Source organism: Ochotona curzoniae, unplaced genomic scaffold (genome assembly GCF_017591425.1).
Source record: "Ochotona curzoniae isolate NIBS_2020 unplaced genomic scaffold, NIBS_Ocur_1.0 contig_1302, whole genome shotgun sequence".
Classification (NCBI taxonomy): domain Eukaryota; kingdom Metazoa; phylum Chordata; class Mammalia; order Lagomorpha; family Ochotonidae; genus Ochotona; species Ochotona curzoniae.
This window is the reverse complement of record NW_024465035.1, coordinates 16,020,520-16,045,176: the sequence shown is the minus strand read 5'-3', so window position 1 is coordinate 16,045,176 and position 24,657 is coordinate 16,020,520. Positions and strand designations below refer to the sequence as shown.

The 24,657-nt window shown below is 43.4% G+C and overlaps 1 protein-coding gene across 3 annotated transcripts in view; it reads right to left on the bottom strand.

The window, feature by feature from the left end:
• LRRFIP2 (LRR binding FLII interacting protein 2) overlaps positions 1-24,657 on the bottom strand; it is a 107,320-nt gene that overhangs the window by 38,210 nt on the left and 44,453 nt on the right. Inside the window, exons 5-15 of one of the 3 annotated variants that reach the window (XM_040964345.1) lie at positions 23,424-23,480; positions 23,282-23,326; positions 18,418-18,459; positions 17,248-17,313; positions 13,991-14,065; positions 12,728-12,775; positions 12,603-12,647; positions 11,765-11,812; positions 11,266-11,322; positions 6,540-6,608; positions 3,738-3,827 (exon numbers count right to left, since the gene is read on the bottom strand). The exons of the other annotated variants lie outside the window; for them this stretch is intronic. Coding sequence (XP_040820279.1) covers positions 3,738-3,827; positions 6,540-6,608; positions 11,266-11,322; positions 11,765-11,812; positions 12,603-12,647; positions 12,728-12,775; positions 13,991-14,065; positions 17,248-17,313; positions 18,418-18,459; positions 23,282-23,326; positions 23,424-23,480 — 642 coding nt within the window. The remainder of the gene's footprint in view (positions 1-3,737; positions 3,828-6,539; positions 6,609-11,265; positions 11,323-11,764; positions 11,813-12,602; positions 12,648-12,727; positions 12,776-13,990; positions 14,066-17,247; positions 17,314-18,417; positions 18,460-23,281; positions 23,327-23,423; positions 23,481-24,657) is intronic. 3 annotated transcript variants of the gene reach the window in all.

Genomic DNA, 24,657 nt, shown 5'->3' with positions numbered 1-24,657 from the left:
CAGAAGACTGGGCTGGGATGAAGGTACTGTAGATTTCCCAGGGAAGGAGGTAAGAAGATGTGAGGGACGGAGTGAGGGAGGACCGCTGAGGGAGCATGTTACAGGTGTGACTTTTGAGGGACTTCCATTGACAAGGCCACTGTACTTGCTGAGACCAAGCAGCTTGGAAGGTGAAACTGGAGGACCTTTAAGGGTCAGACTGATACACCAGCTCGCGTGGGAGACCTGAGCCGGGCTAGTTAGCATCGACCATTGCTGACGACCACTCATCTGTTGATTCACTCCCCAAGTGATCACAATGGCTGGGCTGTGTTGATCTGAAGCCAAGGCTGGATTTGAGTCCTGCCAGACTAGGCTATCACACCAACTGGTTTGCATGAATCAGGGATGGGAGTGGACTGGGCAAAGCTAGGTTGCAGCACACACCAGTGAGAGCTGGAACTGGGGGGCAGTCCAGGGCATGTCAGGCTGCAGCATCTGATGACAAAGGTCAAGACAGGAGATGGGCTATGCCAAGTTGGGTCAGAGCAACCACTGGCATGTGCAAGATCTGTGGCTGGGAACATCCCTGGTTGGGGAGCTAAGGGGACACCCTGGCTGGGCTGTGGTTCATACTGTGTCAGGGCCAGAATGGGGGCAGCAATCAGGGCTGACATGACTGCAGTGTCCCTTGGCATGGGTGTGGACTGGGTCTGGGGTGCACCAGACTGGCTATACTCCGGCACTCACTGGTACTCCTTTAAAGCCACAGTGGGTGTAGGATGCTGAACGTGAGAGTTATGTCTGGGCATGGACCAGATGAGCTGGGTAAGTACCAGAATAGGTGTGGACTCGTCAGGCAAGACCACTGTTCCTGCCAGGACAAGAGGTGGACCAAGTCAGTCGGGGTCAAGAACCTACCAGTGTGCATGAGATCTGCCACTGGGAGGAAACCTCATAGAGGAACTCAGGGAAATCCTCTGTCAGGCTGGGAGCATCCTAGATCAGGCCAAGTTATAATACCTGTTGGCACACATGTGGGTCAGATTTGGGGTCGGGCCAGAATGGGTCAGTTCATAACACCCATGGGCAGATCTGAGAACCAGGAGGGGGTACAGGTAGGGCCAGGTTGGGCAGCAGCACCCACCAGCATTTGATGGAACTGGGAGCAGACTGGGGTGGGCCAAGCCACAACATCCACCAGCAAATGCTGATGTGAGTTGGGCCATGCCAGATGGGGATGTAGCACTCACTCACCAGCACACGAGACCCATGCTGGGAGGGTGGAGGAAGTTTGGGGGGTGGCAAGCCCAGTATGGGGGCAGCATGGGCTGCCCTGCTAGAATACTGCTCCCACTGGTGAATGTGATAACTGGGATTGGGGGCAGACCAAGCCAGGCAGGGCTACAATACCACTGGCCTGCATGTGAACTGCATTGAGGAAGAGCCAGGCTGGGTTAAGCAACAGTATCCATTAGTGCATGCATGAGCCAAAGTTAAGTGCAGGATGGTTGGGCTTTTCTTCAGCATCACCTAGCAAGTGCTGGTACTTAAGGTAAATCCTGTCACGCCTGCAGAACCACCTGGAAAATCAAAGATCCGGGACTGGGAATGGGCCCAGTATGGAAACTGTGGGCATCTCTGATGGGCTGCAACTCTCACTGCTGAGCATAAGAACCAGGGCTGGGGTGGGCCTGACTAGATAGGCAATGGCCCGCTGGCATGAGTATGGGCTGGATAGTGGAATCAGTTGGGTTGACCAATGCCCATTGACATCTATGAACACTGAATGGGATGTGAGACAGACTGGACCAGTCTGCTGCACATATTAGCAAGCACAAGAACCAGCGCCAGTGGAGGGCCTGGTGAGGGTTATTGGGTGTTATTCCAATTAGGCTGTAGTTCCTGCTGGTGTACACAAGGGTCAAGTGTGGGAGACCTGGAAGAGGCTCCAAGCTCCATGCTTTGGATAGTATCAGCTCTGGCCATTGTGCTCATTTGGGGAGTGAATCATCAGATGGAAGATCTTCCCCTCTGTCTCTCCTCCTCTCCGTATATCTGCCTTTCCAATAAAAACAAATAAATCAGTGGATTCTTCAACAACCTCATCGTGCTTGGAGTGGCGAGAATGGCAGCAAATCGGAACTGTTGAACTATCAAAACCACTTGAGCAAGACATTTGGAGCATGCCCCACATCGGGGGCCTGGGGCGGGTGGGAGACTGGTGGGGCTTCTCCCTTAAAATCCCCTTTTACCTCAGATATATGAAGGAAACAATATGGAACTAATTGTCTTCCCCATTTTTCTGCTTGAACCTTTTTACCCTAATTATGTAAAGATTGTAAAAATAAATAAATAAATATAAATAAAAAATAAAACAAAATCTGTTCCTACTACTCTCACTTACTACAAATTAATGATACATTCTAACTTGCCTTATCCTGTTACGCATTTTTCAGTCTACCTACATAACCAACTCAACAAAAACAGGAAAGACTTTTATAAAGATTTTTTTTTTTTAATCTGAAAAGCGACGCTATAGAGAGGGAAAGAAAGACAATGAACGAGGTCTTCTATCTGTCGGCTTACTCCCCAAATGGACTAACAGCAAAAGTTGTCGAGGTGTGGCAACTGGCACTCACACTGGTGCCCATATGGCAGCATAATGCACTACACTAAAAGGTCTACCCTCACCCCACCTCACCCCCAAATTCTTCAGACTAAACAGGAATATCTGACTACAAACTGGATATATCAGACAGTGTTAACAAATTACTTTCTGGCTCTGGCCTACAGCAAAGCCAGTGAAGTCGGCAGTGCAGGCTTTCTGTATGGGAAACTGTAAGGTGCCCCACATTTGATTCAGCGCTCTGCTGTTGTGCCAGGGAAGGCAGCAGGGGAATGCCCTAAGTACTTGGGCCCCTAAACCCACAAGGGAAACCCAGAAGCTCCTGGCTTTGGCCCGCTCGAGCTCCTGGTATGCAACCATTTGAGAGATAAACTAGTAAAGATTTCTCTCTCTTATCTTCTTTCTCTAACTCTGACCTTTATATAAATAAATTTTTAAAAATTATTTTCTTATTGCATTAAGTATTACATACATTTGAAAAAAATTCTACTAAGATACACATTCAAGTCTGGCACTATGGCTCAATGGCTAACTCCTCGCCTTGCATATGCAGGGATCCCATATTGGCGCCGGTTCGTGTCCCAGCTGCTCCACTTCCCATCCAGCTCCCTGCTTGTGGCCTGGGAAAGCAGTCGAGGATGGCCCAAAGCCTTGGGACTTTGCACCTGTATGGCAGACCCGGAAGAAGCTCCTGGCTCCTGGCTTCAGATCAGCTCAGCTCTGGCCATTGTGCTCACTTGGGGAGTGAATCAGTGACAGATGATTTTCCTCTCTGTCTCTCCTCCTCACTGTGTATCTGCCTTTCCAATAAAAATAAATCATTTTTTATTGGAAAAAGATGTTTGGAGTTTGTTTTAAAATGATTCAAAATAAGGAAGATAAAAAGCCATAAACAGGTACAATAAAACTAAGTAAACATTAATATCTGTTAGAGATGCAGATGGGTTAAACAGTGGAAAATTCCAGGAAATAAAGCATTTAATGAACATTTTATAAAACACATTCCACAACAAGACACTGTGGTTTGGAAATATTAAGGCAAAAATTCAGTCTAACGGTAGGAGAGTCATACTCTCAGATATTAGTCACAGGCCTGAAACAGCATAACCACGCCATGCAACCCACTCACGCAGGTCAGATCTGGGATACTGACGTCATCCACCTCGGAAACAATGCTTCCCCTGCGATGGGAGCGCCCGAAGTAGTCAGCCGTAGACACCTTTCCGCAAGAAGAGATGAGATGCTTCAAGTTAAGAAAGAGGTCAGTGAAGGAAAAGTTGGCTTAATTGTATGGAGAGATAAAGTATCACGGAATCAAACGATAAGAAATGAAGAAATGAAAACGGCCAATCAACTCAAGAAGAGAGGGAGGGAGAGAAGTATTTGAACGAAGTCACATCTTCCCAAAACCAGCCCCTCTATTCATCTGAACTGCAGTTCTCTGCTAGAGCTCACTCCTTCCCCAAGGCCCCGCAAACTTTCCTGCTTCCCTCTAAACAGGGGCGGTTCAGCAGAGTAGCTCCCTAAAACCTTGACTGTATTTCACCCAGTCCACGCTTGATGACAGCTAGCAACCCCGACAGGCATCCACGCTGGAACAGAACTCCTGGCAGGAAGCTTCCCAGGCCAAACCCGATGGCCACATTCCCTCCCTGTCCTAGTCTGCAAGACCAGGACACACCGGACAGATAACGCAGGAGAGGAACCACAGACAGGTCGTCCTTTCCCACCTGGGACTTCAGTCCTGCTCCAGCAAGCCCACTTCAAGCAGCTGCCACCTTACAGAGCAGGTGGCAGCTCCAAGGTCACTTCCTCAGAGAAGCCCTCTCCGCCCTCCCCCCACACACAGGTACTGCGACCGGGGTGTGTCCTTGCCTAGCACCTGCTTTTTCTCTTCACGTATCCCGCCCCTTCCGATCTTGTATTTACTAGTTTATTGTCTTTGTTTTCCACAAGGATATAAGCTTCACAAATTCAAAAAGTGAAAAAAATTTTAAAAAGTGCTCTGTGTGGTGTACCTCATAATTTCCAGCACTGAATACAGTGCCCCAAATACAACAGGTGCTCCATAACACAGCGATAAACAGCTGAGTGCTCCTCTGTTCCTTACCGCAGCTGACCCTTCATCTCCCCCTTCAAATCTCTGCCCCCAACAGGGGGAATTCAGATGTCCACACACAGAGAAACAAGAGGCTTCAGGTAGGAAATGTGGCTGAGGGCTAACTAGACCAAGCAAGAGTAATTTCTATTCACACAAGCAATGGCACAACTTGGACTTGTGTGGACTAACCTTTATGGAAACCTACTAGGTCTGGGCCTGGCACCGTGGCCTAGTGGCTAAGGTCCTCACCTTGAATGCGCCGGGATCCCATGTGGGCGCCGGTTCTAATCCCGGCAGCTCCATTTCCCATCCAGCTCCCTGCCTGTGGCCTGGGAAGGCAGTTGAAGACGGCCTAAAGCCTTGGGACCCTGCACCCGTGTGGGAGACCAGGAAGAGGTTTCTAGTTCCTGGCTTTGGATCAGCATAGTACCGGCCGTTGCGGCTCACTTGGGGAGTGAATCATCGGACGGAGGATCTTTCTCTCTGTCTCTCCTCCTCTCTGTATATCTGATTTTGTAATAAAAACGCTCACTAGCACGGAGAAGGGGACCTATGGTCAAACGCTTGCTTGTTTTGACCTACGGTCAAACACTTGCTTGCCCTTTTCGGTCACGGCACTCCGAGACGCTTAAAGGTGCTGCGGCCTGTTCTCTCCCACGCTAACTGTCCACAGGGGCATAACCTGACTTGTTAAGAGACCCTCACCTGCTATAAACGGATAAATGAATCTGTAGCAACAATTCTTACGAATATTTGATGTTACCTTTCCTTCTGAAACTAGCAGGTTTACAATCCTCCCCGCAACAAGACTGATATGGAAAGGCCTTCTATTTTTCTTAAATTACAGCCCGTTAAGGCACTTCGTTCCAGCTTTAAATAGACATAGCATCCTTTACAGTGTTAACTTCCAAACGGATTCTCTTACATATTAGAAAAATGTCACAGGCGCTCTAAAAATTTCATTGAAGAAATAATCTGAAATTATATAATTTGTGTTGTGGCACTGCTATTTATCACTTCTACAATTATTACCTGGTCAAATAATTAAGAATAGAAGCTTATATTCTGCTATTAGCCACTATAAAAGAATTCATAATTTTATTGTGCCTGCACTGTGGCATAGCATCCCAAATCTCTGCCTGCAGTGCCGGCATCATATATGAGTGCCTCTCCAAGTCCCGGCAGCTCCTCTTCCCATCCAGTTCATTGCTAATGGCCTGGGAACGCAGCAGAGCCTAGCCAAGTCCTGCGGCTCCTACATCCACGTGGGAGACCAGGAAGAAGCTCCTGACTCCTGGCGTGAGACCATCCAGCTCCAGCCTTCATGGCTGTTTGGGAAGTGAACAAGCAGATGCAAGATACTTCTCTCATCCTCTCTCTTTTTTTCCTCTCTCCTAACTCTGCCTTTCAAATAAAAATAAACCTTTTTTAAAAAGAAATTCATAGATTTTAATGTGTACAGAAACACTGGTTAAACACAAGAGTAAAAGAGAATAATAGATAACATGATTTGCAATGCATGGTACAAGTTTTGTATAATGTGAAAACACTCATTTTGCTTAAAAGACTTTTTGTTGGTGAACTGTTCACATAAAAGCATAATGTGCATAAAACAGCGACAAAGAGTAAAACGCGAAAACTTTTCAATAAATTAGCCATACGACTTGATGAAAGTTTGCCCGGCCCATCGAAAGTCTATATTCTGAAATCATCTAAATTTTAGGACAATTTTTATGAAATAATTCTTTACTTTGTAACAGATTTCATGCGCTCACACACTGCTGTTATTTAAAAACTTGTGCTATGTTGTTGCATGCAAACCATGCTCACCACACTTTCCCTTCGCCCGTGACTGGCACGATCAGAAGAAACAATGCTCACGGCGTCATCACTGGAAAGCTAGATATTAAATGTAAACAATCTTAAAAAGATGCAATTTCAACAAGGTCTTACAGTGGTCCTACATTAGGAAAGGTTTCCAAGAAGCATACATACTTCATTTGTAAGTTTCAGAATTGACACAATCTACTTTGCAACATTAAACAGAAAGGACAGATTGTCATTTAAAAATTAAGATATTTCTAGAAAGCAAAAACTTTTAAGTAAATTTAAAAAGCATAAGACAGGTGCTGGCAGGATGGCCCAATCGGCTTATCCTCCACTTGCAAGTGCTGGTTTGGCACCCCATTTGGAGACCAGTGTGTGTCCTGGTAGCTCCATTTTCCATCCTGCTTGTGGCTTGGGAAAGCAGTGGAGGACAGCCCAAAGCCTTGGGACCCTGAACATATGTGGGAGACCCAAAAGAAGCTCCTGGCTTCAGATTGGCACAGAAAAAGCCGTTGCGGCTACTTGGGTAGTGAACCAGTGGTTAGAAGAGCTATCTCTCTCTCTTTCCTTCTCTGTGTAAATCGGCCTTTCCAATAAAAATAAATAAATCTTAACAATAAAAAAGTGCAGCATAAAGGTTAGAACTATCTTTTATTTCAGTGAAATTGAAGAGAAAGGGAGAGATGAGCAGTGAAATTGAAGAGAAAGGGAGAGATGAGCAAACAATCTAAACTCACGCTTTTCATACTCTTCAAACTCCCAGGCCCACCAGGATTCTATCAGGAGGTCCCACTGATATTTGTTATTCACTTAATGTTTTAAGTATGGGGAAAACACTAAAGAATACTTAAAGTGAAAAACCTAAGTCACTGACAGACTCTCCTACCAGGAAGAACACTCGGGTGGCGATTCGTATTTCTGCAATCCAGTGCAAACAGCAGAGATGGCTCTGACACCCCCCCACACAGCGCAGTTTGCTTCCTGCTTCTCTGGGAGAGACCCCGCTCTTCAGGATCTGCAGCTCATCTCCATTCTGACATCACTGAGAAACCATTCTGGCATCACCAAGGTGCTACGTCTGAACTCAGCTTGCAAATGAAACAGGATCACGACAGTCTACAAAAACAAGGATCTATACTTGACTGAAAATATCATAGGCCAGGGTCGAGGCGCAGTGGCTTAAGCCTCCACCTGTGACGCAGACATCATACGTGAGGAGCAGCTCAAGTTACTGCTGCTCAGCTCCCAACCCAGCACCCTGATGGCCCAAGTACCTGAGACTCCGCCACCCATGTAGAAGATCTGGATGCACTTCCAGGCCCCTGCCGGCTTCTGCCTGGCCCAGCCATCGCTGTTGAAGCCATCTGCGTCTGTCTCTCCTCTTATCCTTCCCACCTCCCCAAACTCAACCTTTCAAATAAATAAAAATAAATCTTGGGACCAGTACAGTGGCCTAATGGCGGAGATCTTCCTCTAGAACACACCAGGATCCCATAAGGGCGCTGGTTCTAATCCCGGCAGCTCCACTTCCCATCCAGCTCCCTGCCTGTGGCCTGGGAAAGCAGTCGAACACAACCCAAAGCTTTGGGACCCTGCACCCACGTAGGAGACTGGGAAAAAGTTCCCGGCTCCTGGCTTCGGACTGGCTCAGCTCCAGCCGTTGTGGCCGCTTGGGGAGTGACTCACTGGATGGAAAATCTTCCACTCTGTCTCTCCTTCTCTCTGTATATCTGACTTTGCAAAAAATAAAGCTTTTTAAAAAAAATCTTAAAAGGATGGATGGACTGATGGATGGAGGAATGCACACTCAGACACAGGTGTTAGGTCTAGCAACTTAAAAGACATTGCTTGACAAGTTTCAAGTCCTGCTTCTGCTCTTGACTCCAGGTTCCTACACCTGAGCAACCTGTGGGAGCAGGTAATATAACTGTCACGCCCATAGCAGGCCTTGCCCGAGTTCCCAGCGTCTAGCATTGGCTGGCCAGGCCCCAAACTGTGGGAAGTGGAAGAGTGAACCAGTGAGTGAATGCTGTCCAAGCCTCTCACGCAGGAAGATAAATACACATCATTTTTTTCTTTTTTATTTCTTATTTTTTATTTTTATTTTATTTTCAAAAAATAAAATAAATATACATCTTTATCCGATTGACTGTAGAGGGCTGTCCCACTTGGGACCTTAAGCATGCTACAAGATCCAACAGCTGGCAAGTGGAATTTTATCACAGTGTTAAAGATAAATTCCCTTATGTCACAAAAAAAAAAGCTTTTATCTCCTTAAGCATCTCTATGTGATTTTTTAAATTAATTACAGGGGCAGTATTTTTGAAAACTACCATTTGGAAATGGCAGGACGAACTGAGTCAAAGATTTATATGAAATAAAGCCCATTTAATTTGCTATCCCATACCACAGAGTAACCTTTGATGAGCTCTAAGAAACTGCCTTGGGCAGGTGTGACACAGCAGTTAAGACATCACTTGCTTGGGACACCTGTGTCCCTTCCTGGAGTGTGATTTCAGGTCCCTATTCTGTCTGCAAGCTAGCTTCCTGAGCAGCGTGACCTGGGACAGAGCAAGAGATGGCTCAGTGCTTGGCTCGCTGGCACTGGGAGAACCTAGCTTCAGCGTGGAGCACTCTGGGCTGTGAAACAGCAAATGGAAGGTAAACCTATCCCTCTGTCTCTCTCCCGCCACTTTGCCCTCCCTTTGCTATTCTTTTTAATAAAACAAAGAAAAAACTGCCTTGGTAACTTCTCCAGCTTTGACACTGCTGGGGTAACAAGGCAGGCCCCCGGGAGCATCCCTGCCATGGGGACTGGGGAAAGTAAATCCACAGCCTTCTTCATGAGCTACGCTCTCTGACACAGGCGTCTCACTGTCCAAGAAGTAGTACTGACAACATGCTCCCTGGGGGTGACCTTTAAATGTATGGGATGCACACGGCCATTAAAGAATCCGGAGAGAGGCACTAAATGGGACCTTGTGCGCACAGCTTCTTTATCACATGTTTTAATGTTAAAGAAGGAATAAAACAAATCTTTATGTACAAGGTGGCTTCAAAGAGTTCATGGAAAATGGGACTAAAAGGTAAGTTTACTGTGGTACAAAAAAACTGAAATATACATAAAAGCTTTATCTTAATCCCCATTCTTCATGAACTTCTTGATGACTCTTCATACTAATACAGGAAGATACTCTAAGGAACCGCTGGGAATCAGTGTATCTGGGAACCAATTTGTGGTCAAAATAAAGAATACTCAGATGTACATAAAATACCTCTCAAATCACATACGAGAGCAGAGGTTGCATTTATATGGCAGAAATGAGGGGGTCTGAAGGCTTTTACTCTGGGACCTTCCTTAATATTGTTTCTACAAACTGAAAAAATAATCCATTTCCGGAAGGTGTGGTAATTTTAAGAGCCTCAATTTTTTCTTCTATATAACAACTTTTCAAAGTTGGCTTAGAATATTTCTCCTTCTACTCACTGACAGATGCACTGGCAAGCAGGTGAAAAGGCACAATCCAGGAAGTGAGGAGATGGAAAAGCACAGGCGAGCCAACTCCCACTCTGAACTATCACCCAGAACAGACAGCTTGCTTCACGTGAAGACAGTTAAACACAAGACTTCCAAATCCTCTAGTGACACTGCTTCCAGACTTAAAGTATGTGCAAGGGCAGATGGGGCAGCAGCAGCAGCCTTCCAAAGGGCTCTCCAGGCATGGCAGGCACGGGCAACCAGCACACTCTCTCCTGGCCACCGTGATGCCCAAGAAAATAGGTTAAGCTCGGCCAAAGCAACAGGAGAGAGAAAGCAAAAAAGTGGCAAGGGGAGACAAGCAACCTCATCAGCTAAACCTTCCGCTGTGAATGCGTGAGGGAAGGCAAAACGGGTCCTAGCAAAGGATGAGACACAAAGAATGAGCAAAAGGGACAAAAAAATGAAATGAAAACAGGTTGAGACGACTAACCAAAAAAAATGAGGAGAGCCCAGCATCTGATGAAGCAGGAGATAAGCAGCCCAGTGTGACGAGCATCCTGCACCTGCTGCGGCCCTGGGCCTCCCTCCCTCCCTCCTTAGGCGGCACAGGGCAGTATCCCCAGCACCCACTTTGTGACTGTAGTGTTTCAGTGGCTCCTGAAACAATAAGGAGAGAATTCCACCCCATCCCCCCGTTTTTAAAGTAGGACTTTTAAAAAACAGGTCAAATAATCTTTTTATTTACTTATTTATTTAAAGTAGCAAATAACTGAACCATAGTAGGTTTTGACTCTCTTGGATGTTAGTTTCACATTTAATAGGTTTTTATGCCCTACAATATAAAACATACCAAACAGCTGCTTGGAGCCACAGTTGTGCATTTAATGTCTTACATTTTCAATTACTTCTACTCTTGCTTTGTTGTTTGGTAAAACCATTTCCTACCAAAAAAAAAAATTCATCCTAGTTTTTTGGCAAGTACGTTAAGAATTTTGTCAACCTCAAATGTCTGTGCACTGAGTCTCAACATTGATCAAATTTCAATTATGACACAAAAAAATTACATGCTATATCAAATTTATAAAGGAACCACTCATTAGAACAAATTAGAGCTTGTGTCTGTGTACCGAGGGAACACTTGAATACATGCACAAGACAGAGAAGCACACCACAGCCTCGGTGTTCTGTGAGGAAAAGTTAATCAAAAACCCAAAGTTTCCATAAGCATGCACAGACCAGATGGCTTACCACGGGACTGCTTCGGCCTGAACTTGCTCGGGATGAGTAATAACTGTATTCAGATGGCTACAAAGTTTTGGAAAGGAAAGGTTTGACAACAGTGATCAGTTCCTTTGTCTGCTGGGACAACAAGGGACCCCTGCTGCAACGTGCCCACTTCCTAGGATGAGGGTACCATTATCACCCGGTCTAAACTACCTCGTGCCTACCTTCAACACCCACCAGCCCGTGACAGGAGAGAGAAGGGTGTACCATGAAAGGCTGCTCCGAACTTCAACAGGAACCAATAAGAAAAGGGGTTTCTCTGCAGATGCCCTCAAATCTTACTCCATGATTTCCAGCAGACACTTTGTCATAGTTTGAAATCAGAGTCCTAGCTGACTAGTTTACATGGACAGATCACAGCTTATCAAGTGACTGCAGGTCCCATTCAATGACTTCTCCTTGGTAAGCAAACGCCCCCCACCTACTCCTCCCCACTCTTCACCACCTCCCTGTTCAGACTTACAGTTCGAGAACCATAAGGGCTATATAATCCACCATCATATAATGATGCCTAAAGAATAAAAAAAAAAAAAAAACCACCATTTTCCTATTTGGCATCAAAGTTATTTTGAAAATATCCTAATTGTTTAGCAGTATTCAGTTTCCCCACATCCCCCACCAGAAAAAGTGTTTTGAGGAATGGTACAGTGTCCACTTTCTCAATATAAAGACTCTACAGGTGGTAACCCTCATTTCATATACAACTTGCTGTATCAGTGTCAGTACTACTTCAAACTCACATTTCAGAAGCCATCATGTTACAAAACTAGAAGCAACATTTATGAATTTATTATCCCCCAAAGAGATATTAAGGCAGAAAAGGAAACTGAGCATTTGCAAATCACTATATTAAATTACAAGACTGCAGTCTCCTAGGCTACACCACAACAAAGCTGAAGGCAACCAGCTCCCAAGTCACACACTGCACCGAGCATTACTTCTGCTTTTCTAGCCGGCTTGCTGTATCAGACCCTAGTATGAATATGGCCATCAAAGTCATAGCTGTCCCCCCCCCCCAACAAACATGACATTGCTGCCATGGGACGTGTGGGAGGGAGCACACTCCTGCACATCTATCTTCTCTATGGCAAAATGCTTGTAATGCGAGTTAGCAGCCAGCACCCACCTTTGTGAAGAGAACATGCTTCTCTTTAATGCCCTAAGCCCTGTACTCGAAGCACAGGAAGCACATTCTGCAGTACCTTGGGCTTCTGACTAACAGGAAAGCTGCTAAGCCAAAGAACTAGCATGACAGCAATGGCCCACCAGCAGTGTACACACTGGAAGATGAAAATACCAACCAGGCTGGCACTTCTCAGCAGACCAGAGTTTGCAATAAGGGAGGCCTATGACAAAAACATTTCATTAAACCTAGGAAAAGCTGCTGGGAGCTCTGGAGGCAAGACATTCCTTACAAAGTACTAACCCTGTTACTTCTAGATGTTGCCAGGGGGTCACTGGACAAAGAGGAAGACTGCAAAGAAAGAGACAGGTAAGACAAAAAACTGGCATCACTATCATAAGGACAGAAGCTTTTAGTTCACCACTTCACACTACACAATTCATCAGCAATTCCTGAATATTTAACATGGTTTAGAAGCAAAGTAAGAAAAAACTATGTCATTAGAAACCCTTTAGAATATCATCTGCAAGGGTTAACAAAAAGAATACTTGGAATAGTCTTTTATAAACACATTTCTGTCTTTCTGGTTTGTTAACATTAATGTTCCGATATGGGACAGAAATCTAAGAAGACATTAAAGAAAAATGGAACAAGGAGTGTGGAAAGTGATGGGCACGTCCAGTGCCCGCAAGCTCCTGCGGGATTTTGGGTGATTTCAGCACTGACTCCAGGGGGCTCAGACCAGCTATTGGCACCTAGCTAAGTAAGATCTGAGTTACAGCTACAAGCATTCATCCCTAAATAGATCAGAAAACCTGTATTTCAAAATATGCTATGGACAAAGTGTATTCATTTCATCAGATAAGTTGTACTAATGACAACGGATTCATACACTAAAAGGACTCAACATTAAAAAAAATGTATCTGAGGATACAATTTTCAGGGTTTTTTTCACCTAATCAGACATGAAAAAACAAATATTACAGTTGTGTGTGCCGGTCTTATAAACTGAATTAATTCAAATGCATTGTGTCCCACACATTTAATACACAACTAAATAATGTTTCAAATGTCTTGAAAAGAATAAGAGATTCCAACAGTCAACAAAGAGTCATTCTTCTTATCCCATTTACAGATTCTCACAGGTAAGCTCTTTTAAAAGGCTTTTCATATACTGATGAAATATATCCATGAAATACACCAAGAAATGAATTGATATCACCAGCATAAACTGAAATGCATCCAAAAATGAAGACTGATGGAAAGATATTTGTCTGATAAGCAAAATAAAATAAATTATGCACCAAGTAGGCATATACCACTCACTCTACAATTCTTCAAATTTATGCTTGAAATTCGTGCACTGAAAAATGTTTTAAATATTCATATCAACATGATTTGGTGGTTGTCACTGTTTAAACACACACTCAGAACATGTGAATTAAGTTACAAAACTAATACATACACACTCACAGGTTAGATATTACTAGTAAAAATGCAAAGTAGGGGATTAGAGGTGTGTGAAAGGCAGATAAAACACACAACACCAAGAAACTTGAGACAAACCCGAGTGTAGTAGGCAGAAGTGGGTTTGCTATGCCTAAGGCTGCTATAGGTTCTCTGGTCAAAGTAGAGGCCACTCTGCAAAAAGCAAAATTAAGCACATTTTTCTTAGGTTAAGTGTTGTTAACATAACAACATACAGAAAGAGAACAGAAGGAAAATTTTGCTGTTGCCAAACCCCTCTCCTCCAAAACATCTTTAAAGCACTGAATCATATTAAGAAAGAAAAAAAAGAAGTAGCAAGTACATTAATTCCCTCAGAAAATACCAAAATTAAATGTTTTCCTTTTCAGCAAGCTGGCCACTCTGCCATCCTACCTCTTACTTCTCAACAGTTTCTAATGCAACTCAATTACTAGCCTGTCATCATTTACTTTGTCAGCATACATTAAATCTTCACTATTTGGCCAGGAATCTTCATGGACTGAGGACAATTTCTTACAAAGTCAAATGCAAGCACGCAACCATTCATAGCGGTTATAGAAAAATACTAGTAATCTTCACTGCTGTTACTGGATGCAGTGCTGAATTATCACATTACAGTAAAATATACCATTTTAAATATTTTTAGAAAACTGTTTCAAAACTAAGTCATTACTAATTATTTGCACTTCAAAAGTGACACTAGGAGCAGGCGTTGGGCCCAGGCAGTGGAGCCCATGAGTTATCACGGTTCCAGGCACGGCATCACCTGGATCACGTTCCTGCTTCCCAGTTTTGAATCTGGAACTGGTCCAGCCCTGGCCACTCCGGCCATTTCAGAAGGAGCCAGCACATGGGAGCCCTTGTTCTTTTTTTTTTTTTTTTTTATTGTTGCTTACATTGTATTATGTAGTACAGTTTTATAGGCGCTGGGGATTCCCCCCACCCCTCCCATACCCCTCCCCCCATGGTGGATTCCTCCACCTTGTTGCATAACCATAGTTCAAGTTCAGTTGAGATTCATTGCTTGCAAACACATGCCTAGCATAAAGTTCAGCGTCTTATTGTCCAGATAAGTTCAGTGGCCTCTTGGGGAGACCTTCTATGGTCTGAAGATAGGTCTAACAGAGTAAAGATCCGGTCAGTTAAAAGCCCCAACAAGGCCTCAGTATCAATATACTGTTCTATCTGTGTCTGTTTTTCTGTGTCTCAAGAACAATAAATTAAGAGAAAAAAAAATGTAATAAAAGCAAGATAACATCTTCCAAAAACCGGAAAGGGAAATATGATAGTAATCATATTAAGCTCTAAATGCTCTAAAAAAAATCTAGGACAACTGAATAATTACTACTTTATAAACTATTTAGAAAGCCACAAAAATGATGGAAGGATTATTTGCTTCCAAATGTTTCATTACCTGCCAAAGTGAAATGATCAAATTAAACTAGCAAAATTAGAAAAAAAGGCAGTTTGGTATAAAATAACTCTATTACACTGTACCATCTACTGCCAAAACCTCCCAATATTCTCCCTACCAACCCCACTGAAAGCCTGAATCAGCAGGGGCTTGGGACTGCACTGCTCTCACACCCAGAGTGGGCTTACCAGAAACATTCCACACTCATGAAAAGGTTGTTGAGCCACGAGGCCGGAAAATACTAGGTCTATGACTTAATGAACAAGTTGCTGGCAGGCTAGCATTGAAACATAACTATTACATACGTCATTGTTTTGGTCAAAAAATACATCCCGGCTGCCCCAAAAGCTTTAAGAACAAAAGGTAGGGTTGGTGTTTTGGTGCAACAGGTTAAGCGGCTGCCTGGAACGACAACATCTGCCCACATGGGGGCGGCTCCAGACCTGCTGCTCCACTGCTGACCAGCTCCCTGCTAACGCTCGGGCAAAAGCAGCGGCAGATGGCTGAAGTTCCTGAGCTCCTGCAACCACAAGGGAGACTCGGCTTCCACCTGGCCCGGCACAACCAATGTGGTCATCTGGGGAATGAACTATCAACAGGAGATTCCATCTCCTTCTCACTCTAACCCTGTTGTTCAAATAAATAAATATTTAAGCTTAGTTTTCGTTTTTATTGAAAAAGCATACTTAGAGAGAAGGACAGAGAGAGAGAAGGTTGTTCCATTCATTGGTTCACCCTTAAAACGGCAGCAACAGCTGGAGCTGAGTTGATCCAAAAGCCAGGAGTTCCTCTGGGTCTCTGACGTAAGTGCAGCGTCCCTAGGCCATCCTCTTCTCCATAAACAGAGAGTTGGATGGGAAGTGTAACAGCCAGTACACGACCCTGCACCCATATAGGCTGCCAGCGCTTGCAGAGAGAGGATTAATGTGAAGATCCACCACACCAGTCCCCTCAAATAAACCTTTTAAAAAACAACCACCTTGGGTCCAACACAGTGGCCTAGTAGCTAAAGTCCTTGCCTTGCATGCGCTAGGATCCCATATGGACTCCAGTTCATGTCCTGCCTACTCCACTTCCCTTCTAGCTCCCTGCCTGTGGCATGGGAAAACAGTAGAGGACAGGCCAAAGCCTTGGGACCGTGCACCCATGTGGGAGACCGAGAAGAAGCTCCTGGCTCCAGGCTTTGGATTGGTGCAGCTCCAGCGGTTGCGGCCACCTGGAGAGAGAACCAGCAGATGAAAGATCTTCCTCTCTGCCTCTCCTCCTCTTTGTATGTCCGCCTTTCCAATAAAAATAAAGAAATCTTAAAATATATATATATATAGTTGGCACTGTGGAGTAATAGCTCCACATGCTGCCTGCAGTGACGGCGCCCAACCAGAGTCCCACTGCTCCACTCCTGACCCCAGCTTCATTCCTGCGCACATTCACTGTTCATGACCCGAGAAAGGCAGTGCAGGTTACCCCAAGAAGTTGCACCTCCACATGGGAGACCTGGATGAAACCCCAGCTCCTGGCTTTGGCCTGGTGGCCATCCAGACAATGAGTGAGCAGACAGAAGATAACATGGCTTGTGTATGTGTTCCTCCCTATCTAACTCTTCCAAACAGTAAGTAAATAATAAGGAAAAACCCTATTTCTGATTTTGGCTCTTCCCATAATACCATAGCCAAATGAATTCAATTCTTAAAGTAAGGATGCAAATCTCAATAAACCTACCCTCTAGGTATATTCCAAAGAATAGTTCATAAATGAAAACGCCTGTAGACCCTGGAGTAAGCACGTGCTACTTTGATAATAACTGGCTTATAAAAAAATGTTTAATAAAGTTCTGACAAATCATTTCAGTCTACTTTCAAATTTCTATAAGGCCATAACAGTCACGGTCCTTGAGTTTCCTAGACGGAGCGAGAGAACTAACCAGCGGGTCCTTCCGAGGACCAGAAGATCTCCTCTTCATTCCATAGGAGTGGCTGTAAGAATGATTCTGGAAGTAAATGTGTACATTAACTTTAATGAACACACAGTCAAATTTTTTAAATAATTAAAAAAAAATCTTCAATCATGCACACAAAGGTCCGTATGAAATACAGAGTAGGCCACATGCAATCTACTCCCATCTGTTAGTCAATGAATCACTGCATTGGAATGGCTGAGAAACACGGCCTTGCTACACAGCTGTATTCCACTGCTTCCTATGCTCGGTATACAGTTACCTGTCTGCCCAGGAAGGAAAAAACTGATTAGGACATAAAGCCAGGCAAGACATTTGTGGGGCCTCGGCAAATATCCCTTTCTTGGCTAATATGAAACACCATAAAAAGTGACCCAAATTAAACCTAAACACTGGGATCTAACATCTTGGATGCTTTGTATAGGGTAACTTCACACACCTGGTAACTTCTGACACATAACATGGAACACAACTGGGCCTGGGCTGCTACTTTAGTGGGCATCAACACACTTTCTAGAGGCCTCGCTTCACAGCAGGTGAAGCTGCTGCGTGGGCCACCACATTCCACACTGCAGTGCCTGGTTATTCTGTTCCTGATCTGACGTAGTGTAAACACATCATGGAAGACAAGAGCATGATGGCTCGAGTTCTTGGGCCTTTGCCACCATCTGAGACAATGGGATGGAGTTCTACACTCCTGGCTTCAGGCTGGCCCAGTCCTGGCTGGTTGTTATTGGTGTCCGGGGCGTGAATTAGCACATGAAGTTATCACCTCCACCCTCACCCTTCTTTTTCTCTCTCTGCCTCCATCCCTCTCCCTTTCAAAAGAAATAAACAACTAAAAAGTCAACACTATTCGAAGCATGCTTTCCAGGGCAATGAGAATGTAGGAAGTGCTGGTTCATCATTTTAAGAAGTTACTACTATCAGTCTTAGCTCTAAATAAGGAAATAACTTCCATTTGATCCTGAAATTCTTGGCAAAAACCACTATTCTAATGAATAATCACAGTTCTAGGTTTCCTAATCAAACATTATTCCCCAGAGAGAACAAAGTCATTCAGTTTATTTACGATGACTCACATCAACAGATGTTAGCAGTAAAAGTGCATATACAACAAAGCCATGCACTACATACTAATGATGAAGATCTTGATGATCTGTCCTTCGTAGAATCATACTGGATTTCAGGAAAAAAGGTCAATGTTGATTGCATTTTCAAATTCAGAAATATAAAAATGAGAAAAGTAAAATGTTTAAGTTATTAAAACTCCAGCCTACTTCAAAACATTAAACGCAAATGGCATTACGTTATGGCAAGCACTGCGACTCAATGAATTAAGCTGCCACCTGGAACACCCACATCACAGAGCTGAGCAGTTCAAATTCCGGCTACTCCATGCTGCTCCTGCTGTATGCTAACGCATCTTGGGAGATGATGATGATGCGGGAGGTGCCTCAAGCCCCTGGAACTCTGCCACCGGTGCGGAAGACACAGGGAGCTTTGCAGCTCCTGGCTGCAGGCATGTGGCGGGTCAGTCAGCAAACGGGAGGTATTTCCCTGCCATGACTTTGCCCTTCAAAATACTAAATAGTTTTACCATAAAAGTATATTTTAATTAGAGAATGTCCTTCTCACTATTCTTCCGAACGTAAACTATTGCAAAAACGCATTTGCACTTAAAACTGATTATTTTTCTCTCAAATAAAATTTATAATCGGTAGAGGGGAGATGACTTAATCTCACTACAGAAAACAATAAAATCTTTAAATGCAACTCCTAGGACCTCTAAACTCTAAGGTTGTTTGTTTTTATTACTATGACTGCCATTTTTCCTTGTTGGAAAATGATGAAAGAAAAAAATAGACAAGAAATGGGATAAGACCTATCTCCTCCTCCCTCCCCTTCAAAAAAAAAGAAAAAAGCAGTATACAAAGCAGGTTGTTCCCAGGGAACTGCCTGCAGACACACAGGTACAGACTGCATGACACACGTACACGCAGCATAATGAATAGAAACAAAAAATACAAAACCCCTAACATCAAAATCCACATTTCATGTATATCTTGTTTTGAAGGAATCCTAGAACACCCTATTTCAGTTCCAAGCACAATTACATAAGGTTGTGATTTCCTAATACTGTTTTATAAAGATTGAAGTTAATATTTTTCTACAAATCTTGTGAGAAAGCCAAAACATAAAATGAACCAATGGATCACTTCTTCAGGTGGTTTAAGTACTCATCGGTACAGATATCCTTCTTTCACAACTGTTATGACACTTCTTTAAGGCTTTAGAAAGCTATTCAATGTAAGGCACCACTTTCCTAACAGGCTACTGTGACTCATTAAAGGTTCATGAAACCAATTTAGTGAACATTAAAAAACAGTGTTGTGCAGAGTAAGCAGTGTCTGAAACTTGTATCTCAATACTACTCATATTTGCATTTGCACATACGAACACATATACACAGGTCTACATGTGTATGCTGGATCATGGTCCACACATGTAGTTCAGGATGGACTGCTATTTTGTTGCAGAAATCACAACTTGTCAAAAACATTTAAGCTTTCAGAATAGAAAAAAGTTTATATGTTAGAAGACCAATGATATACTTTGGTTCCAGTAATTATAATAACAGCTCAGACAGAACAAGGCCTCTCCTTACATGTGTAATGAGGTGGTCATTTGCAAAAGCTACTGTAGGAACCTCAAAGATCTATTTTTCAAGTATAAGGGGAAATGGCCCAATCATACAGTGTAAACTCCTGGATATGTAATAGTTACAAGGCGCTGAAGCAAAATGTGAGCATGTGTAGTTTTCCTGAATGAGTACTAGCCTGAAACTCACACAGAAGGTAAGGGGAGCATCACGGTGGCGTTCAAACAGCATCACGTTAGAACATCTTCGAAAACACATGAAAGTGTATTTGGCAAATGATGCATATAATGATTAAATGTCAACCTTTGATGCATGATATTTCCCTAAAAATAAATCTTCTTCAACAGAAATTTTACATCATTCTTTTCTAAATTAACAAAATACATAACACTTTTACCCAGAAAAACATCTAGAACCAAAAGCCTATGGCAAAATCCTTCACTCTAGCATAAGGAGTACTTTGTCCTCCTAACCGGTGAAACTCAATGCAGGAGAGCAGCCATGTTTAGTCTTCTCTTCAACTCCGTAGCACCAGCGACATTTTACATGAATCCAAAATATAGAGTTCATCTGGCTTTAAAGTTGCTGAGTCTACCTAGTCGGGAAATCTACAAATTAAACATACCAATTGCTAAAACAGTTAGGCAAGTCAAGAGAACCCTTTCAAATGAAAACTGGCATTCACACTGCCTAAAAACAAGTGGGGGCATAAGGCTGGGGCCAAGATATAGCAGGTTACACATACACCTGTGGTTCCAGCATCCCATATGGACCTGGAAGAACCTTGTTCTCCGGGCTTTGCAGGGAGCAGCCCAGTGCCAGCCATTGCGGTCATGTGGAGAGTGGACTAGAGGGTAGAACTGTGCACTTTCTCTCTTTATGTAATTATGCCTTTCAAGTAAAAATAAATCTTACCCTAAAAAAGTGGGGGTGGCAAATATTTGGTCTAGCAGTTAAGATGCCAGCTGAGACACCCACAGCCCACACTTAAGTGCCAGGGTTCAATTCCAGGCTCTACTTGTGTGTGCAAGCTTTCTGCTCATCAGCTCCTTGGAGGCAGGACTAGAGGCTGGCATCCTATCACTGCAGGGGAGCACCTGGACAGGACCTGGGGCTCTGGCTTTGGCCAGCAGCTGTTTGGCAAGGGAACCAGTGCAAGGGAGAGCTTTTTCTTGATCTCATTCTCTTTCTCTACTGCTCAAAAAAAAAAACAAATTTCAAAAATAGAAATTTTCCAAAAACTTGATTCACTTTAGGAAGAAGAAATTACAAATAGCTCCAGCTAAAACATCTCTGAATTTCCTATTAAATGCTATTATTTTTTTTAATTAAACAGAGAATTTCTTCTTACATGGAAACAGAATCAAAACCAAGTGCAGCAGATCAGTTATGAAAGCAGTGTGCACCGAGCATCAGGAACTATCAGAACACATGAACTGTTCAAAGCCCACAACAACCAAAACCAGAGTGACAGCAGCGTGCTGACAGCACTCACGCTTCTCAGTACACACTACGATGTCCAGGAAGTCCCAGTTAGAGCCCTCAAGGGACTCCTCGATGGAATTAAACAGTGTGCGAAAAAGACAAAGAGAAACTGTAAGCATTCTTTAAAAATGGATGTATATGCAAGAACTAAATACATAAACAGAAAAAAAACCCTTGCTGTTTCACACTATGTGTACTAATCACTACACCTAACTAGTGCTATCATAAAAAGGAAACCTACGGCAGTATCCAGTGTCCTAGAGCTGCTCCAAATAAACAATCCAGATCAACCGAACTACAGATTTCTTGTTTGCACATTTGTTTTAAAGATCCTAAAATAAGTCACACTTGTTTGGTTTTAACTTTAACTGAAACCAATATAGTCAAGTTTTCCTAAGGTTATGTGCCAACGTATAAACACCCAGCTTGATAACAACTATGCGAAAATTCCCATACTGAACCTCACAAAAGCAAGGAAAAAACCTACACATGAAAGAATCCTTGGACATTACTTTGAAGCTCTTGTTGACCAGTTATCTGACAGTCTTTTCAAACTATTTGAAAAGAAAAAAAAATGTATCTCTGAGAAACACGACAGATTAAAGTATCTGCTCTACAAAATCATTTTTACCCTGATTAAGTTGGATTTATTTAAAAATTCACTAGTATTCTGAAAAACCTAAGAATATTGTAAATAAAATTATACGGATTCAGGCCCAGAGCGGTAGCCTACTGGCCAAAGTCCTCGCCTTGCATTCACTGGGATCCCACATGGGCACCGATTCTATTCCCAGCGGCCCGGCTTCCCATCCAGCTCCCTGCTTGTGGCCTGGGAAATCAGTGGAGGACGGCCCAAAGCGTTGGGACCCTGCTCCTGCGTGGGAGACCCGGAAGAGGCTCTGGTCTCCTGGCTACGGATTGGCTCAGCTCCAGCCGCTGAGGTCACTTGTGGAGTGAATCACTGGATGGAAAATCTTCCTCTGTCTCTCCTCCTCTCTGTATATTTCACTTTCCAATAAAAAAAAAAAATAGAAATCTTTTTTTAAAAAAAAATATACTGATTCAAAACACATTCATCATAATAAAATGTAATGAGTGTGAAAGACTTTTTAAATGTGTCAATAACTAGTCTAGGATGTCAGAACAATGTTCACTTTATTACAATGTATCCTCTTATCTATTGTAATAATGTGAAAAGAGAGGTCTTAACACATAAGGCCTCACCGGTGAAGATTGTTTTTACTGATGATAAACCGAGACGGACCACTGTGCAAATGAGAAGCAGGGTCCTGCAGATGACAGCGCAGTCCTCTGCACTCGGGGAGCAGACGCCAGCCTGACGTCAGTGAACGGCTTCTCATCCACCTTCACCGATCACACTTCATGCCAAACAGCTAGGGGGATTATGTGAGGCGTTAAGCAAAATGGCAAAGCAGAGCAAGCAGAGCAGCTTTCAAGTCCACAGATCAAGGGTTCCATGTAATTGTAATTAGTCACCCAAGCCCCAAAACTATTCCTCATTGAACAAGCTGTCATTAAAATATTTAAGGAGGATGACCTGGAAATCTATATAATCAGCTGTATAATTTTGGGACACTTATCCAAAATCAGATAGCCTTCTATCAAAAGAGAATAGTCATACGTGTCAACAGATTAAAATATTCACGATTTCAGAACTTGTTTCGAGCAATAATTTGAGCAAAAGTTTCAATTTTCAATTGAAGAACTTTGCCTTAATTTTCCACTTTCTCTTTTTATTTTCAAGGCAAAGGGATAATGAACATTGTCCGATTCTTTAGGTGATTGTTGATGCTAAAGAAAGCAACTACGGTATAAACAACTTTAAATACCAACCCTGTGACTGCCGAGGCTTCGAAGGGACAATGCATCCTCAACTTTCTGATAAAAATAAAAACAAACACAGTAAGGGCTCATGAATGACCATATGAAGTTAATGAGGAAAAGTGTGAGGAGCATTTTACAAGTTACTACAAACCAGAGACGGCCGATGATGACTGGACCGGTGGGAAAACCTGGCCCTTTCCGCATCTTCCTGAGAAAGGAGAGAGCACACGGGGAGTTACCCACCTCCAGGCTGCTTATCGTAACTCATCAGCCTCATCAGAGCTTTCAAAAACCAAGTTCTGGGGAGCTGCATGCACAGGGAAGAAAGGAAAAATAATCTTGGCAACGTTTTGATTTTATCAGGTGTATGTATGTCTGACCATTTCTGTGGCCAAAAAGCTTTAACACATCTAGATAAAAATATACAAAATTTGAGTTTAGCATTAAAGTGACTTTTTTTAAAAAAAAAATTCTGAACAGGGCCCGGCGGCGTGGCCTAGCAGTTAAACTCCTCGCCTTGAACGCGCCGGGATCCCATATGGGCGCCGGTTCTAATCCCAGCAGCTCCACTTCCCATCCAGCTCTCTGCTTCTGGCCTGGGAAAGCAGTCGAAGATGGCCCAAAGCTTTGGGACCCTGCACTCTTGTGGGGCGCCCAGAAGAAGTTCCTGGATCCTGGCTTCAGATCGGCATAGCATCGGCCATTGCGCTCACTTGGGGAGTGAATCATCAGATGGAAGATCTTCCTCTCTGTCTCTCCTCTTCTCTCTATATCTGACTTTCAAATAAATAAATAAATCCTTAAAAAAAAAATCTGAACATTAATTTATGTAAGACAGGAAGAAATGTTTATCACAGATGTATTTGAGGAGACAGCATATTGCCTTAAAAATGCTGGCTTATCATTTTGTGATCACTGTAAAGAAATTCTTTCTCAGTCACCAATCTAGCTGGAAAAGAACAAGTAAGTGACACAGACCTTGATAATGTGTTCTTAACAAGAAAATCTAGCTATAAACTTGGAAGAAAGTACATAAATACCTCATGGAGGGGTGAAATTGTGCAAGAGTCATGCCTTAAACACACATGAAAATAACTCACCACAGCCCCCACGGCCGACTACATTAAACGCAATTCCAAACTTTTCCACAACCACTGACGGCGAAGCACACAGACTGGGTCAGGGGAGATGAAATGGTTCACCTCTCGGGCCGATTCACCCGAAACCAGAGGAACTCTTCAATCCTCAGAATTTCAAAGACCAAAATATTGATTTGTACTGATGAAAAATCTACACACAACTGCCCAACTGGACCTACAGCCAATGAACATTATCTTTTCCAAAATGAGCCAATGACACAAGACTGCATGCTAATCCAGCATGAC